The sequence below is a fragment of the Aedes aegypti genome, chromosome 1 (assembly GCF_002204515.2).
Source record: "Aedes aegypti strain LVP_AGWG chromosome 1, AaegL5.0 Primary Assembly, whole genome shotgun sequence".
In the NCBI taxonomy this organism is placed as follows: domain Eukaryota; kingdom Metazoa; phylum Arthropoda; class Insecta; order Diptera; family Culicidae; genus Aedes; species Aedes aegypti.
The window spans coordinates 285,584,827-285,610,151 of NC_035107.1; the positions used below are offsets into that span (position 1 = coordinate 285,584,827).

The 25,325-nt window shown below is 42.8% G+C and overlaps 2 protein-coding genes across 4 annotated transcripts; one reads left to right on the top strand and one right to left on the bottom strand.

Annotated features, from left to right (window-relative positions):
* Positions 1–1,230: 1,230 nt before the first annotated feature.
* LOC5575644 (scaffold protein salvador) lies at positions 1,231–16,454 on the bottom strand. 3 transcript variants are annotated; one of them, XM_021838051.1, is made up of 7 exons: positions 16,000–16,454; positions 14,907–15,123; positions 2,800–4,141; positions 2,546–2,736; positions 2,354–2,486; positions 2,042–2,229; positions 1,231–1,756 (listed from the first exon to the last, which is right to left on the bottom strand). In XM_021838051.1, the coding sequence occupies exons 2-6, from the start codon at positions 14,992–14,994 to the stop codon at positions 2,157–2,159; spliced, it is 1,827 nt and encodes a 608-aa protein (XP_021693743.1). In that variant the 5' UTR covers positions 14,995–15,123; positions 16,000–16,454; the 3' UTR covers positions 1,231–1,756; positions 2,042–2,156. The 3 variants fall into 3 exon arrangements, with proteins under 3 accessions (XP_021693743.1, XP_021693742.1, XP_021693741.1); XM_021838050.1 differs by having other exon boundaries at positions 15,445–16,454; XM_021838049.1 differs by having other exon boundaries at positions 14,907–16,454.
* Positions 16,455–23,740: 7,286 nt separating this feature from the next.
* LOC5575645 (calmodulin) lies at positions 23,741–25,116 on the top strand. Its single transcript, XM_001655741.2, has 4 exons — positions 23,741–23,918; positions 23,992–24,022; positions 24,091–24,404; positions 24,477–25,116. Exons 1-4 carry the CDS (start codon positions 23,916–23,918, stop codon positions 24,576–24,578), a joined length of 450 nt encoding a protein of 149 aa, XP_001655791.1. The 5' UTR covers positions 23,741–23,915; the 3' UTR covers positions 24,579–25,116.
* Positions 25,117–25,325: the final 209 nt, after the last annotated feature.

Genomic DNA, 25,325 nt, shown 5'->3' on the forward strand with positions numbered 1-25,325 from the left:
AGAATAGTGATGTTTTACTGGTTTTTACTATTCTACATTTTTTTTTTATCAATATATCAAAGTGTCTGAAGAGGTAAATAGTGCACAGACATTTCTGATATCTGGAATTTGACAACGAAGTTCTGAAATAGTTTTAAAATGTCAGCCTAATTCCTGACAGATCAACTGAGTTTATTTAGATAGATTTCTGAAGAAATCTAGGAAGAATAGCCTAAAGGTGATTTTTTACTTCACCGAACGATCTGTAAATCTTGAAAAATTTCATCTGTCATAAGCACCGAATAGTTCGGTGATTTTGTACAGACTTTCTGTGGAATCGTTGATTGCTTTTGGAGGTTTTACTGAGCAGTTCGGTGATTTTTTACAGATCTACTGTGATTTTTTTGTTATTCTATTGACATTTTACCGATTGAATTTGTGTAATTTTACAGAACTTCTTTGAAAAGGGAAAGGGTTTCCTTTCAGATTTTTGATGACATGCTATTATTGCAGTAATTTCGAAGCGCTTGCTGGATTCTAAATATACCTACACAATGAATGGCGCGAACGGGTTTAACGAATTGATTGAAACAAAACACCTAACGATGATTGTGAAATAAAACATTTTTATTCCCTTTAAACACATGTGCCCCTTAATTTTATTGGGATTCTAAAACATTCCTCACAATTATTATACAAATATTAATCAGCCTCACTTATTTTGGATGCTCATTATCTATTTTAAAATAGTCACTTGGTTCTTATTCTATTTAACTTTTTCACTTGAAACAGCACCAATTTTGGTTCAAGCCGCGGTTGGCAATTGACAATTGATTTCACAGATTTTCGGTACAAACAATGAAATATTTCATCTTCACCGAACAGCATGTGAAAATTTTACAGAATTTTGTACTTTTTCTGCCTTTACAGAATATTCTGTAAATATTTGACAGTTCTGTTCAAAACATTAGTGTTTCACAGAAAAATCCGTAAAAGCGTATTTTACAGTTCAGACTCCGTGGATTATTTCACCGAATTCTGTGTTTTAGTGTGCAGGATTCGTATTCTTGTTTGCTAACGGAGTCGTCGCTTGGGACATCGGGCGACATGGAGGCACGCAGTACTGCTTCGGAAAATCGGTGAGAGATAAGATGAAAAATATAACGAATATGGAGAATAACTAGTTCTAACTTTCGTGAGGAGTCGGAGGCAGCGTCGCGTCTAGAGCTTGGAAAATAAAACGCCGAAAACTATTGTAACATATGTACTATATTTGCAGTTATGGTTCGATATGGTCAATTACTGAAAAAGGCACAAAATTTGCTAATACATGCTTGCATTAAATATACTTAACGAACGTGATTTTGATGAAGCTCTAAATAGTTAAGCCACGGTCGCTCTACGAATGAATCTCTGCGTTGGTCAGCGCAGCAAAAGACCGAGCCACAATGCGTGTTTTCTAAAAAATGTTTTTCTTAACGAAGGAACTCTTGGTGTATCACAATTTGACGATCGTGAAGAAAAATATAAACCGCTGCGTTTGTTTGTCTATCAACTCTCAAGACACTGTTTTTAAAAGTTTTAAAAGAATAGCTTTGTCCTCGTTCTAACAGGTGTAAGAAAATTCTAAATTAAATCACTTTTCTTATGTATCTAGTACAGTTCAGTTAAAACAAACGAGTAATTAGTCAGGGTAATCTCCTTTCATGCGTATTTGTTTGTCTACCCTCTACGGATCTCAAATTTTGACGAAGAATAAACATCGATCAGAATGTATTGTCTGTTTCATTCACAACAAAACGCGCCGCCAACTTTCGAACAGACTGAAAAAAATCATCGCCAGCAAACCAATCAAAGGAGGTGCTTTGCTTTTGTGTTGGCAAGACTGGGGAAATGACAAATGCCAGAAAACAAATCAAAGGAAGTGATTTGCCATTGTGTTGGTAAGACTGGTGTAACGTCAATTTCACAGCGGTTGCTTGGCTGGCGACGATTTTGGCGACGGTTTCACCGGCGACGATTAAAAATCGTCGCGTCCGATAGGGTGCAAAATTTACAATATCTATCCAAAAAAAAAGGAAAAAATCGAAACCGTATCAAATTGATAAAAGCGTAGTTGATTGTCGGATACTGCAGTGGTCGTGATGATCTATCCTCGTTTTTGAAGGCACCTCCTCTCAAGTGTTCGATTCGTTGTTGGTCAGATAGGCTAGACGTTTCTTCTCCTCCATGATCGATCGGATCGCTATCCTGTAAGAGAAAATAAAGAATAGAATCTCAGTTGGTTTTACAATAGGTTATTGGCCCAGAACTCAAAATTTGCAAAATTTTAAAGGCCGATGAAATTTTACCATCCGGCGATCGAAAGCCCTACCTTAGCGTTTCGTACTTCACCACGATCATGTGGCACTCCTGTCGGAACAGTTTGGTCAGCATACCGGCTATGCTTTCCAGTTGCTGCAGCTGGAACATGTCCCACTTGAGTTTGTGGTCGTTTTCCGGCGAGGCTGTAAATAAATCGCAATTAGAACCTTAGATAAACCCTGCGTCTAGCTCGAGGACTCACACTTCGCGTAGAACTCCAACCACTCGGGGACGGCTTCCAAGAGATAGGGATTGGCCGGGACCAGCGCACTGTGCGGCGTGTAGTGCGTGTGGGTGGCTATCAGCGGCCTCGGGATGTCCACCGGGGTCGCGTGATGTAGAAAGCATGACGTCAGATACGGATGACTGTCCTGGGCCTGTCCAGTGATGCAACTGTGAAATTGAGAAATTTCGGTCAGGAGATTTAGAACTTGGAAGACACTAGCAGAAACTCACTTGTAGTAGAAGGTACCGTGCTGGGCGGACTCGTGCCGTTCCCAACCCGTGGGAAGTCCTTCCCGCTCCAGCGGATGGGACCAATGCGTAGTCTTGGTGTTGTGGTCGATGTAATATTTGCGGCCACGCAGCGTGTAGTCCACGGACCAGCCAGGGGGTAGTGGGAGTTCCTCCTCGGTCGTCGAACTGCTGCTTTCCGGCGTGGGCTGTTGATGCTGTTGCTGGACGGCACCGGAAGAACCATGGCGAGCGTTGTGCAGTAGGGCTTCGCCGTAAGTCATGCCATTGTTCTCGACGTTGGAGTAGAGCGGCTGCTGAGGTTGGGGCTGTTGACCCCGGGCGGCCAGGTAGTTGATGGAAGACGAAACGGCGGCCACGTTACTGGAGGTGTTGGTGATGTTGGAGAACAGCGATTGATGCGAGGAGTTGTTGCTGTAGCTCTGGTATATATTGGCCGAATTGGTATTGCTGTAGATGGGCGACTCGGATCGGTTGATCTGGATCGGGTTCTCGTAGATGTGGTACTGGTCTGTTTTCGGGATGGGCAGCTGCTGTCGGGTCGAGAATTGGCGCGCGAAGGGTGATTGTGGTTCGTTGGCGAGGTTGACGTTGCTGGATGCCGCAGCCATGGTCGGGCTGTTATTCCTTAGCAGGTTACCGTAGTTCTCGAAGCCATTCCGATGGTTGCTGTTGGTGGCGTTGTGGTGCAGCTGATTGTAGGGATATTTCCGTTCAAAGTTGGAGATGTACTGCTGCCGAAGATGTTGCTGCTGTTGAGCTTGCTGAAGTTGCTGAAGGCGGTACTGATTTGCTGCTTTGTCGGCTTCGCTTTGCTGCATGAGGATCTGGTCGATGGTTTCGATGTCTACGTAGTTTCCGTGGCTGTTGTTGTTCTGACGTTCGTTGACATTGTTGGCTGCGGCCAGGTTCAAGTTAGACGGCTTCATTGCCATGGCCAGGGCGTGCTGTTGGTGCTGCTGATGCAGCTGCTGGTTCTTGTTGTTGGTCATCATCAGTACGCTGTTGGTCGGATTCAGTATGTTGGGCTGCTCGCTTTGCAGCGAAAGGTTGACGAACTTTTGGGCCAGATTGGGAATCCTGTTGCTGGGCGTATACTTGCCCTCATGACCGAGGCCACCCATCGATGCCGTCACTTTGATGTTACCGAACTTCTGGACGTTGTTCAGGTTGTTGTTGTTATTGGGCATCAACGGTCCGGGAACGTAGATGTTGGCGTTGTTGGGCTGGCCTGCGTTGTTGACCCCAAAGATCTGCTGTGAACTTCGACGGCCTTTAGTGAGTTTGTTCTTTCCCTGCGACTCATTGGTCAGCACGTTGATAACTGGAGAGAAAGATCGATTGAGATCAATAGGAGATTCATGAATAACATAAATATAATGTAGATATTTGTGATGTGAGTAGTTCTTCAACAGCCTTTCTTTTGTATTTTTATTTTTACAAGTTTTAGTTCGAATCGTTCATGTTAAGACTATAACACCGATAAATGTCTTACTTCCAGGAATACCGCATTAAAACAACCATTAGTTGAAGAACAAGTGTAACTTAAGTTATGTTACGTTTAATGCAAGTACAACTCAGCCAACTAAATTCGAAGAATGAATTGATGTACAGTTTCAGAGAATACAAAGCCTTAGTGAGTATAAAATTCGGGAAATACATATCTCGGTTGTGCTGCGATAATGAATTATTTAATGTTAATGGATTTCGTTTGTTCCACAGGACGAAAGGGAACAAAAGATCCCTGAGCCCCATGCATAGAAGAATAAGAACAAGTGAAGCAGGTTATTTCTATGCTCGAAGACCGCGGTATGAAGTTCAGCGTTCATGAATGTGAGAATAGGGCGATTCAAATTTTAAAAATGTATGATAATCCAATCTTCCATATGCTCCTTACCATCCTTACCATAAAAATAGTGTTCTGTGAAATTTTCAGCTTTCTAGGTGATGATTTAAAGGTGGCCCAAAGACAGTGTAGGTTTATATGGAAATTACTATGGATAAATTTTGAGAAATGTTCCAAACACGCTAGTACTGTAATGTAAGTAGAAACTTATCATCACATATTGAAAACTCATTCTTCAAACCTTAATGAAGAATGTTGGTGAAGAAACAAATACTTTTTGAGCTAATTTTGTTTGGGATTTTTGTACATGTTTGCAGGGTTTCAATCCCATATTAAGCTAAATAATAGCAAACAAACTCATGAATATCTCTTCTGCTATCCGTCGGATTGCATTTCTCTCTTCAGCAAATTTCTTCATTATGGTTTGAAGAATGAGTTTTTACTATGTGGTAATAAGTTTGTACTTACATTACAGTACTAGCGTGTTTGGAAAATATCTCAAAATTTCTCCATAGTAATTTCCATATAAACCTACATTGTCTTTGGGACACTTTCAAATCATCACCTAGAAAACTGAAAATTTCACAGAACACTATTTTTATGGTAAGGATGGTAAGGTGCATATGGGAGATTGGATTCTCAAACATTTTTAAATTTTGAACCGCCCTACTGTGTGAACTACCTATGGACAACAATGTATTTTGTTGTTCCTGGAGGGTGCCAACTGCCACAGCCACGGCGTCGCATCATTGGAAATCTAAATTCTCAGGTTGGACATGAGCCCGGTAATTGGAAGGTCCATTGGCCATCGGCCGATAAACAAGACCCGGCTTACTACTGATTGCGAAAGCAGTATTCAGATGATGGCGAAAGCTGGAAGGTTACGATGGGCAGGGCATGATACGAGAATGCCTGTCAGGAGCTTTGCAAAGATGGTGTTTGCTTCGAATCCAGAAGGTACAAGAAAAGGTGCGCTGTGTGCAAGGTAAGTAGTCCAAGTGCACAACGATTTGCCAAGCGTGTGGCAGGCGAAAGAGGTTTCTGGGAAAAATAATTTGATCTTCAACATTTGAAGATCGTATCATAACGCATCACCGTGCTGTGAACGTGTCGACTTATTTTAACATAAAACGAGGGTTTCCAGGTACTCACATAGAGGGAAACTGCTTCTAAGTTACAGTAGAAGAAGCTTGCAAACTGATGTCGTGCTTTCGTGCTGGAGAAGAACTTTGAAGCTTATGAAGAAGAATATTTCAAGCTTCTACAGAAGCTTTTCAAACTTCTGAAAAATAAACTTCTGAAGAACAACTATCCAAGCTACTGCAAAAGAATCTTCTAAGCTACTGAAGAAAAAGTTTCCAAGAATCTGGAGAAGATCCTTTCTCGTTTTTCAGAATGCTTCCAAGCTACTGAGGAAGAAACTTTTATGAATGAACAATGAAGAATCATCAAAAATACTCGAGAAGAACCTTTCAAGATTATGTTGCAGATGCTTTCAAGCTGCTGAAGAAGCTTACAAGCTTTTGAATAAGAAGCTTCTAAGCTGCAAGAAAAAAACTTCCATGTCTAGAACGTTCAATGATACTGAATAAGAATTCTCCAAGATACTGGAAACGATCTCTTCAAGCATCTAGAGAAGAAGCTCCTAGCTTTTGAAGAAGAAGAAGAAGAAGAAGAAGAAGAATAAGCTCCTTGCTTCTGAAAAAGGAGCTCCTGGCTTCTGAAAAAGAAGCTCCTGGCTTCTGAAGAAGAATCTTCCAAGCTTCTAGAGAAGAAGCATCCAAGATTCTGTAAAAGAAGCATCCACGCAACCGTTCAAGTTACTGAAGAAGAAGCTTCTAAGCTACTAACGTAGAACCTGCAAGAAAAAAAACCTGCTAGAAAAGAAGCTCCTAGCTTCTGGAGAAGAACCTTCCAAGCTTCTATAGAAGGAGTACCAAAGTTTCTAGAAAATAAACCCTTAAGCTTCTTAGGACAAGCCTTCCATGTAACTGAAATAGAAGCTTCTAAGCTACTGAAAAAAAAAACTTTAAAGTTCTTGATTGTAAGGACTTGGACGGCGCCGTTATTGATCAATAATATTGCGCATTTCTTTCGCCACTGGACTATCGCAGAAGTTTTTACAAGTGCGGAATCGCCAATAAAAGTGCGCAATGGCATCAAATCGCAAAGGTGTCTTCGGGGGACTTATTCTTTGTAAATCAGAGAATAAGTGCTCTGAAAACATCAACGTGATTTGATGCAATCCCGCACTTTTATTCACACTTTCGCACTTATGAGACCGCACTTCGCAGTCCAGTAGTGAAAGAAATACCCAATATTAGATCTGCTAAAATTGCACTTCGAGAGTAAGCGGAAACTCCCATCCCTTATTCATTTGGATTGTAGTGCAATTCTTACAAGTTCCGATCAATCACGGAGTAGCAATCATTGACATGTACAGTCAGTCTATGCTATGCTAGAACGTTGAAAGCTAGTGAAGTAAAAAATACCAAAATACTGGAAACGAACTCTTTAAGCGTCTAGAGAAAAAGCTCCAGGCTTCTGAAGAAGAATCTTCCAAGCTTCTAAGGAAGAAGCTTCCATGCTATTGAAGAAAAAGCTTCCTAGATTCTGTAAAAGAAGCATCCACACAACCTTCCAACCTACTGAGGAAGAACCGACAACCTGCTAGAGAAAAAGCTCCAAGATTCTGGAAACTAATCTGCCAAGCTTCTAGAGAAGGAGCTCCAAGCTTCTGAGGACAAACTTTCCATATTACTGAAGTAGAAGCTTCTAAGCTCCTGGAAACCTTTAAAGCTCTTAGAGTAGAAGCATCCAAGGACTCCAATCTTCCAAAGAAGAAACTTCCAAACATCTGTAGAAGAAGCTTCTAAGCTTTTGTAGAAGGTTCCAAGCTACATAAAAAGAACATTTCAAGATTAAGCTTGAGCTTGAACTTGATTGGCCGCCCGTGGTTGCTACTCCAATATCGCCAGATCAGCTGCACTTACACAAGGAACCAACTAGATGACTGCTTGGGATTAACAGACACCGGCAGTGTATAAGTGCTGATGATCTTCTAGTTTTAGGCAACAATGGTGCCTGTCACGTCAGAATGCAGACAAATGAGGGGAAGGGGAAGGAGTTAATGATGCATACAATTGATACCACTGCGTCTATGCCAGATCATGCGGGAAGGGTGAAGGGGTGGTAATTTTTTTTGCAGAGAGGCTTGCTGGTATGGGTAGCGAACTGCCTATTTATCAGGCGTAAGGAAAAGCGTGCTTTAATAATGAAAGAATGGAAGCGTAGGGAAACGGTTTATTTCTGTCCGTCTCGGGTTCTAGCAAATGTTATGAACTGTGATAGATCAACTGTGATATATTAAGGGTGGAAGATAGAAGCAAGTAGAATATACAACTACAAAGTGCGAGGAAAGGGACGGGCCTGGGATTGGACCAACCCCATCTTTAAGAAGAATATTTCAAGATTATGTAGAAAATGCTTCCAAGCTTCTGGAGAAGAATTTTCAAAGCTTCTGAAGAAAAAGCTTTCAACGCAGTCGAAACTCCTGGAGAAAATGCTTTTAAGCTACTGAAGAAGAAGCTTCCAAGCTACTGATTTAGAAGCTTCTAAGCTACTGGAAAAGAACCTACTAAGCTTCCATGTTACACAAAAAAATCCTCGTTAAAGCTACTGAAGAAGAAGTTTACAAAATACTGGAAATGAACCCTCCAAGCTACTAAGCTAATAAGAAGTTGTCAAGCTTCTGGAGAAAAAAAATTCAAGCTATTCAGCTTTATACAAACGCTAATTCTTTTGGGCTACTGAAGACAAACATTCCGAGCTACTAAGTTGAAGCTTCTGAGCTACAGGAAAAGAGTATTTAAAGCTATCTAGTGAAGAATGCTACATGAGTAGAACCTTTCATACTTTTGAAAAAGATGCTTCCAAGCTCCTAAGGAACAAACATCCAAGCTTCTGAAGAAGAAGCTTCCAAACTACCTGAGAAAGACCTTTCAAAATTATGTAGGATATGCTTCCAAGCTGCTGAAGAAGATGCTTTCAGATTTCTGGATAAGAAACTTCTAAGTTACTGGAGAAGAAGCTTCCTCGCTAAAATGAAAGAAACTATCATGTCTAGAACCTTCAAAGCTCTTGTTTTTTCCAAGATAAAAAAAAACTTCTAGAGCATCTGGAAAAGATGCTGCCAAAGTTTAGGAAGAAGAAGCTTCTAAGATGCCGCAAAAAAGCATCCCCGCTACTGGAGAATAACTTTCCAAGCTACTGAAGAAGAAGCTTCCAAAGTTACTGAAAAGAAATCTTTCAAGCTTCTGAGGAAGAAGCTTCCATGCTACAGGAGAAAAACTTCGTCCAATATACTGGAGAAGAAGCTTTCAAGCTACTAAAGAAAAATCTTCGAAGCAATGAAGCTACTCCCTCCACTAGCTAACGAAGAAGCTATAAAGATACTAAAAAAGAATCCTTCAAGCTTCTGGAGAAGATGCCCCCAAGTAGCTTCTGATGGAGAAGCTTCTAGTCTAAAGGAGTAGCAGTTTTGAAATTTGTGAAGAAAGAGCATTCAAGTTTCTTAAGAAAATGCTTGTAAACTACTGGGGATTCGGTAGAGAGATGGTGAACGATCACGACTCCTTTCAAACTGCTAGAAAAAATGCTTCCAAGCTTCTGGAGAAAACCCTTCTAAAGAAGAAGCTTTCAAGCTTCAGAAGAACAACCCTCCAAGTTACTGGAGACAATCCGAGCAAGCTGCTGAAGAAGAAACTTCTAAATTACTGGAAAAGAAGGATTGGTTTTCATGGCTATCTCGATAGTCTCTTTGCACTGGTTTTGTGTTCTATAGCTCGATACCTCCCTAACTAGATGATCCCTTCAATATCGAGTTTTGGGTGAGTTGACTGTATATTGATGAATGCGATTCCATGGCATGCTCTTGCAGGACGAGCGACGGAATCAAGACCAATCGTTTTCGGTCCGTGCGGCGCGAGTGCGAAAAGAGATTCGCGTTAGTAGTGTGTGGTCTTCCGATTCCATGGCATGCTCTTGCAGGGTGAGCAATGGAATCAAGACCAATCGTTTGCAGTCCACGTGGCGCGAGTGCGAAAAGAGGTTTTCGTTAGTAGTGTGTGATCTTCCGATTCCATGGCATGCTCTTGCAGGGTGAGCGATGGAATCAAGACCAATCGTTTTCGGTCCGCGTGGCGCGAGTGCGAAAAGAGATTCGCGTTAGTAGTGTGTGGTCTTCCGATTCCATGGCATGCTCTTGCAGGACGAGCGACGGAATCAAGACCAATCGTTTTCGGTCCGTGCGGCGCGAGTGCGAAAAGAGATTCGCGTTAGTAGTGTGTGATCTTCCGATTCCATGGCATGCTCTTGCAGGGCGAGCGACGGAATCAAGACCAATCGTTTTCGGTCCGCGTGGCGCGAGTGCGAAAAGAGATTCGCGTTAGTAGTGTGTGGTCTTCCGATTCCATGGCATGCTCTTGCAGGACGAGCGACGGAATCAAGACCAATCGTTTTCGGTCCGTGCGGCGCGAGTGCGAAAAGAGATTCGCGTTAGTAGTGTGTGGTCTTCCGATTCCATGGCATGCTCTTGCAGGAAGAGCGACGGAATCAAGACCAATCGTTTTCGGTCCGTGCGGCGCGAGTGCGAAAAGAGATTCGCGTTAGTAGTGTGTGGTCTTCCGATTCCATGGCATGCTCTTGCAGGGTGAGCGATGGAATCAAGACCAATCGTTTTCGGTCCGCGTGGCGCGAGTGCGAAAAGAGATTCGCGTTAGTAGTGTGTGGTCTTCCGATTCCATGGCATGCTCTTGCAGGACGAGCGACGGAATCAAGACCAATCGTTTTCGGTCCGTGCGGCGCGAGTGCGAAAAGAGATTCGCGTTAGTAGTGTGTGGTCTTCCGATTCCATGGCATGCTCTTGCAGGGTGAGCGATGGAATCAAGACCAATCGTTTTCGGTCCGCGTGGCGCGAGTGCGAAAAGAGATTCGCGTTAGTAGTGTGTGGTCTTCCGATTCCATGGCATGCTCTTGCAGGACGAGCGACGGAATCAAGACCAATCGTTTTCGGTCCGTGCGGCGCGAGTGCGAAAAGAGATTCGCGTTAGTAGTGTGTGGTCTTCCGATTCCATGGCATGCTCTTGCAGGGCGAGCGACGGAATCAAGACCAATCGTTTTCGGTCCGCGTGGCGCGAGTGCGAAAAGAGATTCGCGTTAGTAGTGTGTGGTCTTCCGATTCCATGGCATGCTCTTGCAGGACGAGCGACGGAATCAAGACCAATCGTTTTCGGTCCGTGCGGCGCGAGTGCGAAAAGAGATTCGCGTTAGTAGTGTGTGGTCTTCCGATTCCATGGCATGCTCTTGCAGGACGAGCGACGGAATCAAGACCAATCGTTTTCGGTCCGTGCGGCGCGAGTGCGAAAAGAGATTCGCGTTAGTAGTGTGTGGTCTTCCGATTCCATGGCATGCTCTTGCAGGGTGAGCAATGGAATCAAGACCAATCGTTTGCAGTCCACGTGGCGCGAGTGCGAAAAGAGGTTTTCGTTAGTAGTGTGTGATCTTCCGATTCCATGGCATGCTCTTGCAGGGTGAGCGATGGAATCAAGACCAATCGTTTTCGGTCCGCGTGGCGCGAGTGCGAAAAGAGATTCGCGTTAGTAGTGTGTGGTCTTCCGATTCCATGGCATGCTCTTGCAGGACGAGCGACGGAATCAAGACCAATCGTTTTCGGTCCGTGCGGCGCGAGTGCGAAAAGAGATTCGCGTTAGTAGTGTGTGGTCTTCCGATTCCATGGCATGCTCTTGCAGGGCGAGCGACGGAATCAAGACCAATCGTTTTCGGTCCGCGTGGCGCGAGTGCGAAAAGAGATTCGCGTTAGTAGTGTGTGGTCTTCCGATTCCATGGCATGCTCTTGCAGGGTGAGCAATGGAATCAAGACCAATCGTTTGCAGTCCACGTGGCGCGAGTGCGAAAAGAGGTTTTCGTTAGTAGTGTGTGATCTTCCGATTCCATGGCATGCTCTTGCAGGGTGAGCGATGGAATCAAGACCAATCGTTTTCGGTCCGCGTGGCGCGAGTGCGAAAAGAGATTCGCGTTAGTAGTGTGTGGTCTTCCGATTCCATGGCATGCTCTTGCAGGACGAGCGACGGAATCAAGACAAATCGTTTTCGGTCCGTGCGGCGCGAGTGCGAAAAGAGATTCGCGTTAGTAGTGTGTGGTCTTCCGATTCCATGGCATGCTCTTGCAGGACGAGCGACGGAATCAAGACCAATCGTTTTCGGTCCGCGTGGCGCGAGTGCGAAAAGAGATTCGCGTTAGTAGTGTGTGGTCTTCCGATTCCATGGCATGCTCTTGCAGGGTGAGCGATGGAATCAAGACCAATCGTTTTCGGTCCGCGTGGCGCGAGTGCGAAAAGAGATTCGCGTTAGTAGTGTGTGGTCTTCCGATTCCATGGCATGCTTTTGCAGGACGAGCGACGGAATCAAGACCAATCGTTTTCGGTCCGTGCGGCGCGAGTGCGAAAAGAGATTCGCGTTAGTAGTGTGTGGTCTTCCGATTCCATGGCATGCTCTTGCAGGGCGAGCGACGGAATCAAGACCAATCGTTTTCGGTCCGCGTGGCGCGAGTGCGAAAAGAGATTCGCGTTAGTAGTGTGTGGTCTTCCGATTCCATGGCATGCTCTTGCAGGGTGAGCAATGGAATCAAGACCAATCGTTTGCAGTCCACGTGGCGCGAGTGCGAAAAGAGGTTTTCGTTAGTAGTGTGTGATCTTCCGATTCCATGGCATGCTCTTGCAGGGTGAGCGATGGAATCAAGACCAATCGTTTTCGGTCCGCGTGGCGCGAGTGCGAAAAGAGATTCGCGTTAGTAGTGTGTGGTCTTCCGATTCCATGGCATGCTCTTGCAGGACGAGCGACGGAATCAAGACCAATCGTTTTCGGTCCGTGCGGCGCGAGTGCGAAAAGAGATTCGCGTTAGTAGTGTGTGGTCTTCCGATTCCATGGCATGCTCTTGCAGGACGAGCGACGGAATCAAGACCAATCGTTTTCGGTCCGTGCGGCGCGAGTGCGAAAAGAGATTCGCGTTAGTAGTGTGTGATCTTCCGATTCCATGGCATGCTCTTGAAGGGTGAGCAATGGAATCAAGACCAATCGTTTGCAGTCCACGTGGCGCGAGTGCGAAAAGAGATTCGCGTTAGTAGTATGTGATCTTCCGATTCCATGGCATGCTCTTGCAGGGCGAGCGACGGAATCAAGACCAATCGTTTTCGGTCCGCGTGGCGCGAGTGCGAAAAGAGATTCGCGTTAGTAGTGTGTGGTCTTCCGATTCCATGGCATGCTCTTGCAGGGTGAGCAATGGAATCAAGACCAATCGTTTGCAGTCCACGTGGCGCGAGTGCGAAAAGAGGTTTTCGTTAGTAGTGTGTGATCTTTCGATTCCATGGTATGCTCTTGCAGGGCGAGCGACGGAATCAAGACCAATCGTTTTCGGTCCGTGTGGCGCGAGTGCGAAAAGAGATTCGCGTTAGTAGTGTGTGATCTTCCGATTCCATGGCATGCTCTTGCAGGGTGAGCGATGGAATCAAGACCAATCGTTTTCGGTCCGCGTGGCGCGAGTGCGAAAAGAGATTCGCGTTAGTAGTGTGTGGTCTTCCGATTCCATGGCAAGCTCCTGCAGGGCGAGCGACGGAATCAAGACCAATTGTTTTCGGTCCGCGTGGCGCGAGTGCGAAAAAATATTCGCGTTTCTCAGTTAGTATGTATGCTTTAAATAAAGCTGAAAATTGTGGCTGCTCAATCAAGGATGAAGGATCAATTGGTGAGCTCGTTTCATGCTTTTTTAATCTATAACATATGTATGACCGCACATTTAATCGTTTTAACGGTGGGACATAAATATGAATATTCAACAAACTATGAATGGTTCGTCACTGTAAGTGTCGGCATAAACTCTAATTCATATTTTTATATATAAAATCCTTCCTTTTACCTTTATTTTTATAAAAAAAGGCTTTGAATGGTTCGGTCTGTTTATCTGTGCTAGAAGTATAGACTTGCAAAACGTTAATTTTATTCAAAACACTTTGAATGGTTCGCCACTGTAAGTGTCGGCATAAGAATATTATGTGATGATCCAGCCAATCGATTTATATTTTTCAATTTGAGTGAAATATTGTTACACATGCTTTCGTCATAACAGCTGTAGGAATGTTGCTTTTACCTATTTGTTCAACAAACTTTGAATGGTTCGTCACTTCAAGTAACGACATTATTTACTCCTATTTGGAAATTTTCCATGTCAATTGAATATATTTTATTCCTAAGCATGTTAACAAATAATCGTTCATCATGGTCTAATCGCTTATCAAAGTGAATCCTGTGACCCAACGATCCTCCGCATTAACAACCATCCCTCCCAGTAACCTTTGTGTAGATGCAGAGGTAAACACGGTCTCCAAATAGCAAAGGTTACACACTAACATTCCTTCCCTCAACCCCACCTGACTGCAAGGACGTGGCCGGCGCCGTTATTGACCATGTATGAATAGAGGCACTGAAGAAGATTATGGCCAATCCCAGCCGAACTTCTAGTTGATTCTTTGTGCATTTTCACTGACTTTGGTCAATCACGGAATAGCAACCATTGATATGTGTAGTCAGTCTAAGCTAAGCTAAGCTAAGCTAAGCTAAGTTGACTGTATATTGATGAATGTATTTCAAGCTTCATAATGAATTTCTTTGAAAGTGTCGATTTGGATACAAATTTAAAAGATATCCATCCGATCCATCCCACATATCGATGAATCTGTGGAAGAGAGGAGAAAACAAATGTACCAGAACACTACAATAGCAAGGTAAATGAAAGGCGTTATTTCTGATAGTTAATCGCAAAGCCGAACAGATTAATAGTTCACGTTGGCTTAAGGATTTTCTCTTATTTGTAGAACTATTAGATGAGAAATTCTATGTTTAATGCAACACTTATCCATATCTGTGGGCTGATTGTAATTATTCCTGCATTTTACATATATAAGCGCTTGAGTTTCCTTGATTGTAGTAGCTTTCGTATTCACTAAGATAAAACGAAAAGTTTTAGGAGGTATCATGTTTCGAAATCATATATTGGTGCTGAGTTGTTCTGTAGTCATATCTGTTGATTCTATCATCTTTTGTCGCTCCATGTTTCAGTCTTCGTTAATTTCTAAATCCCATCACACTAGTTGAATTCCAATACAACTCACTTGGTATTTCCGGTGGCGTATCCCGTTTGACATACTTTCCAACGACTCCATCCTTGATGGACTTATCCTTGCTCTTGCGCGAAAGCATTCCGTCCGGTCGAGCAGTCTTGCGCGTAGTTACCTTCCACCTTCTCTCGGGGTAATTAGATCACACTATACAAAAAAAAACGAGCCCGCTGAAGAAAGCTGCTCGCGCAGAGGTCGAAGTTTTAACACACTTTAGAGAAAAATGAAAAAAGAACGGACCAAAATGAGCGAGCGAACAGGGCAACAAATCCTCCCAAAGTATGATTAACTAGCACTGTGCCTCTGCTTTACTCGCAGGTCGTGCGATGATCGAAATGATGCTTCTGTGAACCGCTTAACTGCTGGACGAAATAAAGTATAACAAAAAACCTAAAGGTTGTTTCGGACGGACGCGAGCAAAAAAAAAGGTGAGTACTCTTTTCTCTTTCGACAGTAGTCGGAGAAGTACCCCCAGTTCAGGAAGGTGGAGGTTCTTCTTTTTTGGCCGATGGCCCTCGCCGTTTATTATTACTTGTTCGGTGAGATGCTGGGTTGTTACTACTGCTGATACTCGTTTACTGACTCTCTGTATGATGATGCTGCTGCTTGTTGCTCCCCTAATTCTTCTTCACCGCCAGCGACGACCGCACGCAGCAGCCGATTTCGGTTTTCTTTTTGTGTTTTGTCCTTCTCCCCTCCTCTATCGCACTCCGTTGCTTCTCCTTGTTCTTTGCCTCCGCTTCCCTTCCGAATGTGTTCTTTTGTTTTCACTGCTTCTTCTCTTCCCGCATGGGGCTGCAGCAGCAACAGTTCGCACTATTCCGAGCATCGCATTCCATTTTCTTTTGATGTTGAGATGCTCTTCTTTGGCCTTCCTTTCCCTTTATCCCGCGCTGCGGAGGTGGACGATTCTAATAGGTTGCACAACCTTTCTTCCAATCCAATGATTTCGCACTCGACAGCTGCTGTCTTTCACTTATCAACTTTCCAAAAAAACACAATCACAAACACAAGATTCCTGAGCGCAGCGATTTGCGAAGGAACGCGCATCACCGGATTCGCGATTTTCAAGGAAATGTTTTCTCACTGTTGCACTCGATTTCAGTCCGACCGAATTGAAACGCAGGAAAAGAATCAGTCGCCCATTCGAAATTTTCTGCTGACTGATGCGAGCGAGGCCAACCAAAATACACACATAAATATTACGCTAGACCGTCTACGTCGACTCATCGACGAATACGCATTTGACGTTTCGCTTTGTTTTGGGTTGAAAGTCGACCAAAGTTCCAGGTTTTGTGTGGGATTTTAACTTTTACTGTCTGTTTTTGTTTACAAACTTTGTGGAAGAGTGAAAAGGACAGGAATATTTTTGTTCAGAGCTCTAAATGTATGAGGGCCGATTTCTTCACCTTCGCTTAAGCCGTAAACCACGTTTACCCATACGATTAAACCAGGTTTAAGGCCTAAGCGGTGGTGAAGAAACCGCTTATTAGTGTGCCATTGGGCAAGCAAAAGTGACGGCTGCGTAAGATGGATACGGAACGTCAAGTGTAAGCATTTTTCGAACAATTATATCAATTTATTTAAAATGAAATAGGTATATCAAGTTAGTCAACACATTCACTTCCAGCGTTCGAGCTAAATATGCTGATGAAATCCAGAAGTTTTGTAGTGGTCATTATCAATATGAAGCATGCTAAGCACTTCCAGTGTTATGCCGAAGAACGTAACCTAATTCGACGTGGTACAATATCTCTATGACCGTGAGAGCTCATACGCTGGAGAGAGTGTAAAGTTGAGCATTTAAAAGTATTTGGGCCAATATTATGTTTCTGGAACGTGTTAATTCCATACATTTTTGACAGCTCCAATATCGCCTTTTGGACATAATAGGGTATTTGACAGCAATGTCACCCGGAAGTTTTTGTTTTTCTTGTCGTTTTACAATCGCCATCCTGTTGTTTCTGATTCCGATTTGTGTGTTGGGATCTGAATAATTGAAAAGCTGCCTACGTAAAAGGTAAGAAAACCCATAAATCCATCCTTCGAGATTTTCTGAGACATAAAATCTCTGATCACATCTTCCTTCAGAAGGGAGGCAAAGCAAAGGGTGATGGGTATGTGGGGTCCCAGGTGTGTCTCTGGGCATCGGGATTTGAGGCTTCGATTCTATCAAACATACGTTAAGTTAAAATTAATTCGTAATTTATTTGCAGATCGCGTTGAAATGGAACCAGCAAAGAAAAAGTCATCGGGAGCAACAGGAGGTACCGAACCAAAGCAGCGAAAAAGAAAAAAAGGAGTTTTTCTCTGCTGAAGCCATCGGCTTGCTCATTGATTTATGGGCCGATAAAATTAAAGAGCTCCGAGGAGCCCGGAGAAACAACCACATATACCAGGAGATGCAGGTAATCCTGGAAAGACATGGCTTAGAGGCCAACGTGGAGGACATCAAGAACCGGATTCACAATCTGACAACGCGGTACAGATAATTCCGGGGTTCATTCTAGGGTTCTTCTGGAAGTTCTTCCCGGAATTTCTCCGGAAGTTTTTCCTGAAGTTGTTTCGGTAGTTATACCTGAGATTCTTTCGATAGTTCTTCTAGAATTCTTCCAGGAGTACCTATGGCGCCGAGACGTTGAGGAAATTCAAGTTTCTCAGCCCCTTAGTCACACTCATCCACTTTTTCTCTAGAAAGAGGGAAATAATTCAGGTGCTCCGGTTGCAAATCCTCTCACACCGTAGGGCAAAACTCCAGTACAAGGTCACACACTATGGACTTGACAATCCTGAAATCCCCTGTCTGAATGAAGCTCAATTTTGCGTTCCAAGACAGCAGCCTAAAAAAATTGGGTTGCTAAGGAAGTTTGCTTCGATGCGTCTCGTCAACAGTTTTACCATGGACGATTCCTGGCTGGCTGCCATGCTGCTAATGGGGCTGCCGGAGCATCAAGGGGCAATGATAATGGGCCTCGCCTATGGTATCGCACTGACGATGGATGCAGTCAGTCGAAGATTTTGCAGGATGTCAAGATCGAGCGAGGGCCGGCCAATTGCAGGAGAGGCAAGCTTACTCTGGCAAAATGAAAGAGTGACGAGAAAACGTGTTTCAACTGTAGGGAGCCTGATCATTTTGCTGCCAAGTGCCCGAAGAAGCAGCAACAATCAAAGATGAACAAGCGGTCTTTGTTCCACTTTTGACATGTGAGGCGTGAACAGGTCCGTCCCACTCGGGCTCAGATTGGGTACCACTTCTAGTACTGCATTTGGTCCCTCGGTAGTGCAAAAGGTACCCAAGTTTGACAGATCGCAGTACACTTTGAACGGCATAATAGATTACCTTATGAGCCATAAAATTTTGGGCAACTGCAAGGGACATGGGGGTCTTTAATTTGTCTTTGGCGTGAACGTTGGTGAGACGGCGAACAATACCAGCATGCCGTTGCCAAGGGTTTCGTCGCAATGAATAGGAGCAATGGGCGGATTGATGTAAGCGGAATTCTGAAGATTCCGGATCTCGTCACGAATTTGCTGTCGGTGAGTGCTATCTGCAAGACAGGGAAAATCGTTATCACCAAAGATATATGCGAAGTTCTGGACGAAAATGGTGATCTGACTGTCAGCGAAGTCGAGGAAGAAGGTTTGTACGGAGTCAATCGTCGGGATGAATCGTTCTTGGCGGGTGGAATTGAGCTCTGGCATCGACGTCTTGGCCATCTACACAAAAACAGCCTGAAGCTGCAGCGGATTGCGAACGGAGTCGATTTTCAAGATGGATCGTTGGCTGGTTGTGTTATGGCCTGTCTCGAAGGCAAACAAGCGAGGCGACTGTTCCCAAGTAGTGCGTGCAGATCGAAAGAACTGTTAGAATTAGTACATTCCCACCTCTTTGGATCAAAGGAAGTTTCGTCGCTAGGTGGAAGTCGCTATTGTATGACGTTATTGAACGATGCGTGCAAGCGTGTAACGCTGTATCTCTTGAAGAACAAAAGCCATGCTCTCGAAGCGTTCAAGGCAAAAGCGGAGAGACAAACGAGTAAGAAGCTTTAAATCTTGCGTACATACAATGGGAAAGAGTACGTGAAGGCAAATTTTCGAAGCGTGTTGCAGCATGACGGTATCGAACATCAACCAACGTGTCCTACGCCTAAGCAGAACGGAGCAGCTGAGCTAATGAACCGCACGCTGCTGCATGCTCAACGATACGAATCTAGAAAAGCAGTTTTGGGCAGAGGCTATTTTGGCGGTAGCGCATGTGGTGAACCGATGACATATGGTAGAACTTCGAGCTCAAATCCGGAAAAGATATTTTCGTCGGCTATTGTGAAGATACGAAGGGATATCGAGTATATGATCCAGTGAATGACCGTTTCAACGTCAGCCGAGATGTCATGGTACTGAAAAAGGTTTAGCCCTCAATGTACCAGAACAACGAGCAGAGAAAGTAGAGTTCATAAAGCTTTGTTCGAACGAGTATATTGAACATCCCGGTGGTGCAACATTTCTTGAAATCTTGAAATCGATCAACCGATCGGAACCGTGTTGATTAGACCAGCTGATAATCGTGGGTTTAGGCGCAGTGATCGGGAGCGCCGCTACCCAGGGAGTGTGTTGATTTTATAAGTATTCCTCTCAGTTACCAAGAAATTCGATGTGCGATGATGATCCGACGAGTTACGACGAAGTTCTGTGGCGAGTCGACCGAGAACTTTGGATGGTAGCAATACAAGAGGAAATCGCCTCCCTCACTGAGAACAGCACATGGTTGCTTAGGGTGGGGCTTATTTCCAAAAATCTTCCGTAGTCAGGATTTACAACGTGGAAAATGATCATCGGTCCCAAAATAACATCCTGTGAAAAAATGAGATTTTTTGGTGAAGGTTTAGAGGTGGCGCAAAGGGCGTATGTGCAGTTTTCCCATTTTAGTGAACCCTGAAAACTTTTGGTATGCTTTTTAGCTTGTTTTGGTGATTTTAGGACCCTTAAGGGCAAAAAATCACCTCAAAATTGCGATATCTCCACTCCTTTAGATGATATTTGACGAAATATATTTTATACATGCGATTTTTGGCCCTTGAATAGGTTACAATGACTGATTACTATGAACCCGAATAAGCATATGAATAGTTGGGGAGGATTCCTATGCTAGTAGAATGGAACGAAGAACAAAGAAGAATGAGAGAAAGAACAAAGTACACAGAAGAATGTAAGATGGGGTGGGTTAAACAGGGGGGAGGGTGTAACTGATGATATTGTATTAGAATCAACTACGGAGCCGTGAAAATATCTCGGTTGGATGTATGAGATGTGATTATATGCAAGTTTAATACTTATTTAGTATTTTAGAATGTCCGTCTGATATAACTCCAGCATTTGTTTTTATAATCTGAAAGAAATTACAGAGGGGGCCCAAATCCATACAGGCTCAAAATCCGTACACTTCATACAAATAGAAGGAGTTTTATATGAAGTGGAAGGGTTTAGATTCATTTCTTAGGTGTTCATATTTTGATCCCACACGATATATCCTTATTAGGTAAATCCAAAAACGATTTTTGATTTCTAGCAATTACACTTCTTGTTAGAATTTCCACAGGAATTTCTGGATTATGATGCCATTTCAGCAATTAATTGCGTTTGGGCCTCCAATACTTCACTTTCGCCACAACACCTTCAACATAACTTTGGACAAACGAAAATGCAGATGAAGTTCAATACATCGTTCTACATCTGTATTTGAAATCGAACAGCAGAAGGAAAAAAAAATCAGTAGTCAAAATTCAAATTAGTGTACGATCTCCTATAGGATGCAAGAGATAAAGCACTTCAGGTTGAAAACCTCTCAAATAAAACCAAAATTAAGTGTTCACAGTTCTGAAACATATTTTTTAGGACAGAGCTACATGAACGAATTTTCACAGGATGTCTTATGTATATATAAATAATTATATTAATTTAATATATATTAAATATATATATTATACTTATATTAATAATATATATTAATATATATATTTATATGAATTTATTAGAAACTGCGTGAGGCTGAATTTCCAGGATGTAAATTTTGCAACGGTCCCTTTCGATAAATTGCTATCATCATTCAGAAAAAAACAACCAAACGATTATTGAACTAAAGCAGTAAAGTGGCGTGCATTTATCTATATCTACCAGGAGAATAATGATGAAACTTCGCATGGAATTAAGAACATTTTAGCCGCTACTGCAATTTTTCCATAAAGAATAATCTATAATCGTATGCATGGGTCGAAAACCCGAGATGGTTAAAAAATTGGTGCTCTTCCCCTACTTGAAGAAAAATTGCTCGAAATATTTCTGAAGTAGGTAACATTGAATAGAAGTCAAGGGGTCGGACCTGGTGTAGTGGATTGAACATACACCTCTCACGCTGAGGATCTGGGATCGAATCCCATCCCCGAGATAGTCACTAAAAATTTCAGTGGCGACATCCTTCAGAAGGGAAGTAAACCCATTGGTCCTGAGATGAATTAGCCCAGAGCTAAAAATCTTGTCAATAAAGATTGAAAAAAATGAAGTCAATAAATATAATCATCGCTTTTTACTGGAACTTTTCTTCATTGCGTAAAATCGAAATTTTTCAAGATTCCTCAGTTACGCTCAAGACATCATTAGTTTCACCCTCCCACCTGTTTAACCCACCCCACCTTACATTCTTCTCTTGTGTTCTTTGTTTTTTCTCTCATTCTTCTTTGCTCTTTGTTCCATTCTACTAGCATAGGATTTCTCTCCAGCTATTCATATGCTTATTCAGGTTCATAGTAATCAATCAGCGTAACCTATTCAAGGGCCAAAAATCGCATGCATAAAACATATTTAGTCAAATATCATCTAAAGGAGTGGAGATATCGCAATTTTGAGGTGATTTTTTGCCCTTAAGGGTCCTAAAATCACCAAAAGAAGCTAAAAAGCATACCAAAAGTTTTCAGAGTTCACTAAAATGGGAAAACTGCACATACGCCCTTTGCGCCACCTCTAAACCTTCACCAAAAATTCTCATTTTTTCACAGGATGTTATTTTGGGACCGATGATCATTTTCCACGTTGTAAATCCTGACTACGGAAGATTTTTGGAAATAAGCCCCACCCTAAATTGGTTGCTAGCCTTGGGGTCCAAGAACTCATAAAGCGATTTGAATAGCTGTTAGTGTGAACCGGATCCTTCGTTTAATTTTGGCAGTGGAGCTCATGTATGACCAGAGTATGCATCGTATTAAAGTGCTTTTATTGCAAAGTTTCACACAATTCGGCCGAGGAAAACCTTTCATGCCAAAGTGAATCATGAAAGTGCCCAAGTAGCTCTGCACCTTACAGTAAAATATACACGGAGACGGAATTCAACTCAATTTTGGGTTGTTTCAACGCAATTCCGTAGTTGAGCCCAATAACTCAATTTTGACTAAATTTCCCAGGTCCCCACTAGGTAGTTTGGCTTTAATTCCATTAGAAAAATATACTTAATTTTGGGTTGATTTAACGCAAAATTGAGTTCTTTAGACCCAAACATAAGAAAAGTTGCATTTACCCAAATTTGGCTTATTGGGCCAAAGTACCCCCATTGGGTAGATGCAGCTCTCTCTATTTTTGACAACATTCGTGAGGGAGAAAGAGAAAACCGAGAGATTTTGGGTTGAAACTATAATCGATATACTTAATTTTGGGTAAAGTAAACTCAAACATTAGGTAAAAATATTTCTCCGTGTATAAACTTATCGTCATACCAGAGGGAATCGGAAACATTTTTCTCCATAACAATCTCCACGCTTGCTGCATTGAAATCACACATTATTATTGCAGAATTATTGTCACTTAATAGTCAAATTATTAAAATGGGTGGTAAATAATTGTTTCAGGATTCGCTCGCTCGGATTCACCGACAGGGACGGGCTCACCTAGGAAACAGAGAAGGACCAAATGCGTCGGGAACGTCTTCTTGGGACCTCTCTTGCTTCTGCACAGAGGCTGGAACGGAATCGCTTTGATAGTTTCGCTCACCTGCAAATAGTCGGAAACAATCCGACGGAACACTTCTTTCTTTATCTGCGGGAAATCTTCGCAATGGAGAATGAAATTACAATTAAAACGGTTTCTAATTAGGAGGTTTTCGCTTTATTAAACTGATCTAACACGCGGTTTGACAAGTAATGAATTTTATTTCGGTCGCTCTTTTTCATGGCCTACTGCTCTCCAACAACAGAGCTTAGTGACATTTGAACACACGTAGACTAGCATACGCTCGTCATACACGGTTTGTTTTTGTTTTCCTCAAAGAAACTTGCACACGCTTTCCAGACTCATCAAAATGCATATGGAAATATTACCCAATTTGAAAAATTTACACCCGGATTCTGGGTGTTTTTCGAGACAGAGTGCATATTGTTTTCCTCTAAGGTTCACAACTACATCTACACTAGGGCACCCATACCATTGGGCGTGATAACCACTATAATTACTGATTGGTGTTGTTAAAAACTTTAGAGCTATTTCAAGCAAACATATTTTTCTCATACACTCCGCTTTTGAAGCAACGCAACTATGAAGGTAAACACACTGTATGTATACTCAATGGATGTCTTGCATGTTTGTGTGTAGCGCATCCTTCTCTTTCCACCCAACAAGATTTAATGGACATTTTGTTTGTTGTTTCCAAACAACATATGTACGTACGAGTGCCAAAAAGAGACAGAGAGGTGATTAAACGTCAGATTGACCTATGTTTTTGCACGCGACAGCACATGACTCGCTCGTTTCGAGCACTACTTGAATGATACTGCCCGCGGTTTCGTGGAACATTGGAAGAAAGTTGGTCTGAATTTCAGTTCAGTGGATTGCTTCGTGGGTCGGTGGGCGATAGAAATTTCAACACAAAGGGGCCGTCTTCACTCGGGTGGTGCAACAAGTGTTTCATTCCGAATCTGATTCATTTTTGTTTGTAATAAATTTTCGTTCTTCAATTTTGTTGGAATGGTATGTATTAGATTTTCGCTAGTTGATATTGAAAGATACACTTTCAAATTACTTAAACCTTCTTAATCAACAGGCCCGTTACTTCAAAGAGCAAGACATCGATGGTACGTGTCCACTTTCTACCGTCATTGCATAAATTACCGTTCGTTTTCCTTCCCTCCTTCTCGTATAGAGTTCCGTGAGTGTTTCTATCTGTTTGCCCGCAGCGGACACATCACCACCCTGGACGAGCTGACCGTGATAATGCGATCGCTGGGACTATCTCCCACAATCCAGGAGTTGACCTCGTATCTGAAAAAGAAAAATGGCCGCATGAGTTTTGCCGACTTTCTGGAGGTGATCCACCAGCACTCGCGGGTCGAGAATCTCCCGGAGGAGGTAATCGAGGCGTTCAAGGCTGGGGACAAGAGCGGTCGTGGCACCATTCCGGCCCGGCAGCTGCGCCATTTGTTGCAGAACTGGGGCGAGGGGTTGTCTTTCAGAGAGGTAACCGCACGGGGGAACCTTTATCTTATCAGTTTAGGTTGTTAAGTGATAGTTTTTCGTTTCCTGTTTCAGGTGGATAACATTTTTCGGGAAGCGAATGTTTCCAGCAATGGTCAGGTTCGCTATGCCGATTTCGTACGGGTTGCTTGTGCTCCTGTTCCGGATTATTACTAGTGGACCGATGAAGAGTTCTTTGATTCCACAACGCACATTCCTTATTTTTCGTACTTTTGTTTTTTTTTTAACAAACACATAATTTTATAGTATTTATTTTTTTTTATCTAGCCCAAGGCAATGTTTAGGTCAAAACCTCAACTGCAGTTGGCTCTCCATAACACGATATTGAAGCCAACATCGGGTTGTCGAATTATAGATCACAAATACAGTTTAATTGTGGCTCGGATCTAGGTAGCCATGAAAACCAACGTTTACTATGGTTTTTTCAACTCTATATCGAGATACGGAATATCAAGTTCTGGAGAGTTGACTGTAATGTTAAACTGGTACAATCTGCATGAGACCCAGTTAAGAAAATAATACTGTCATTCCCGTAGATTTTGAGTTTATTTATTCAATACAGCTATGTTCTCAACAGTTCGGGACAATTTTGATGAGAACTAGATCTAGGAATTGTCGTCGATTCAGTATTTGCTTGCTATAGCTTGGTTGTTAGTTGCATTTTTTTAAAAGGAAAAATAAATCCTTTTTATAGGTATTTTTTTTTTAAAGCAATGAGAAAGAAAGCATTACTTACTGTTACACTTTGTTTTTTGGTTCTGTTGTTAGAGCCTGTCTTTTTTATAGGCCAGGAGAAGTGGATGAACTTGTCATTCATTTTTCTGTCTATCTCATGCAAAATCTACTTTTTCTCTGACATAAATTCACTCTAGGTGAACCACTTCCCCTGGCCTATTCTAAGAC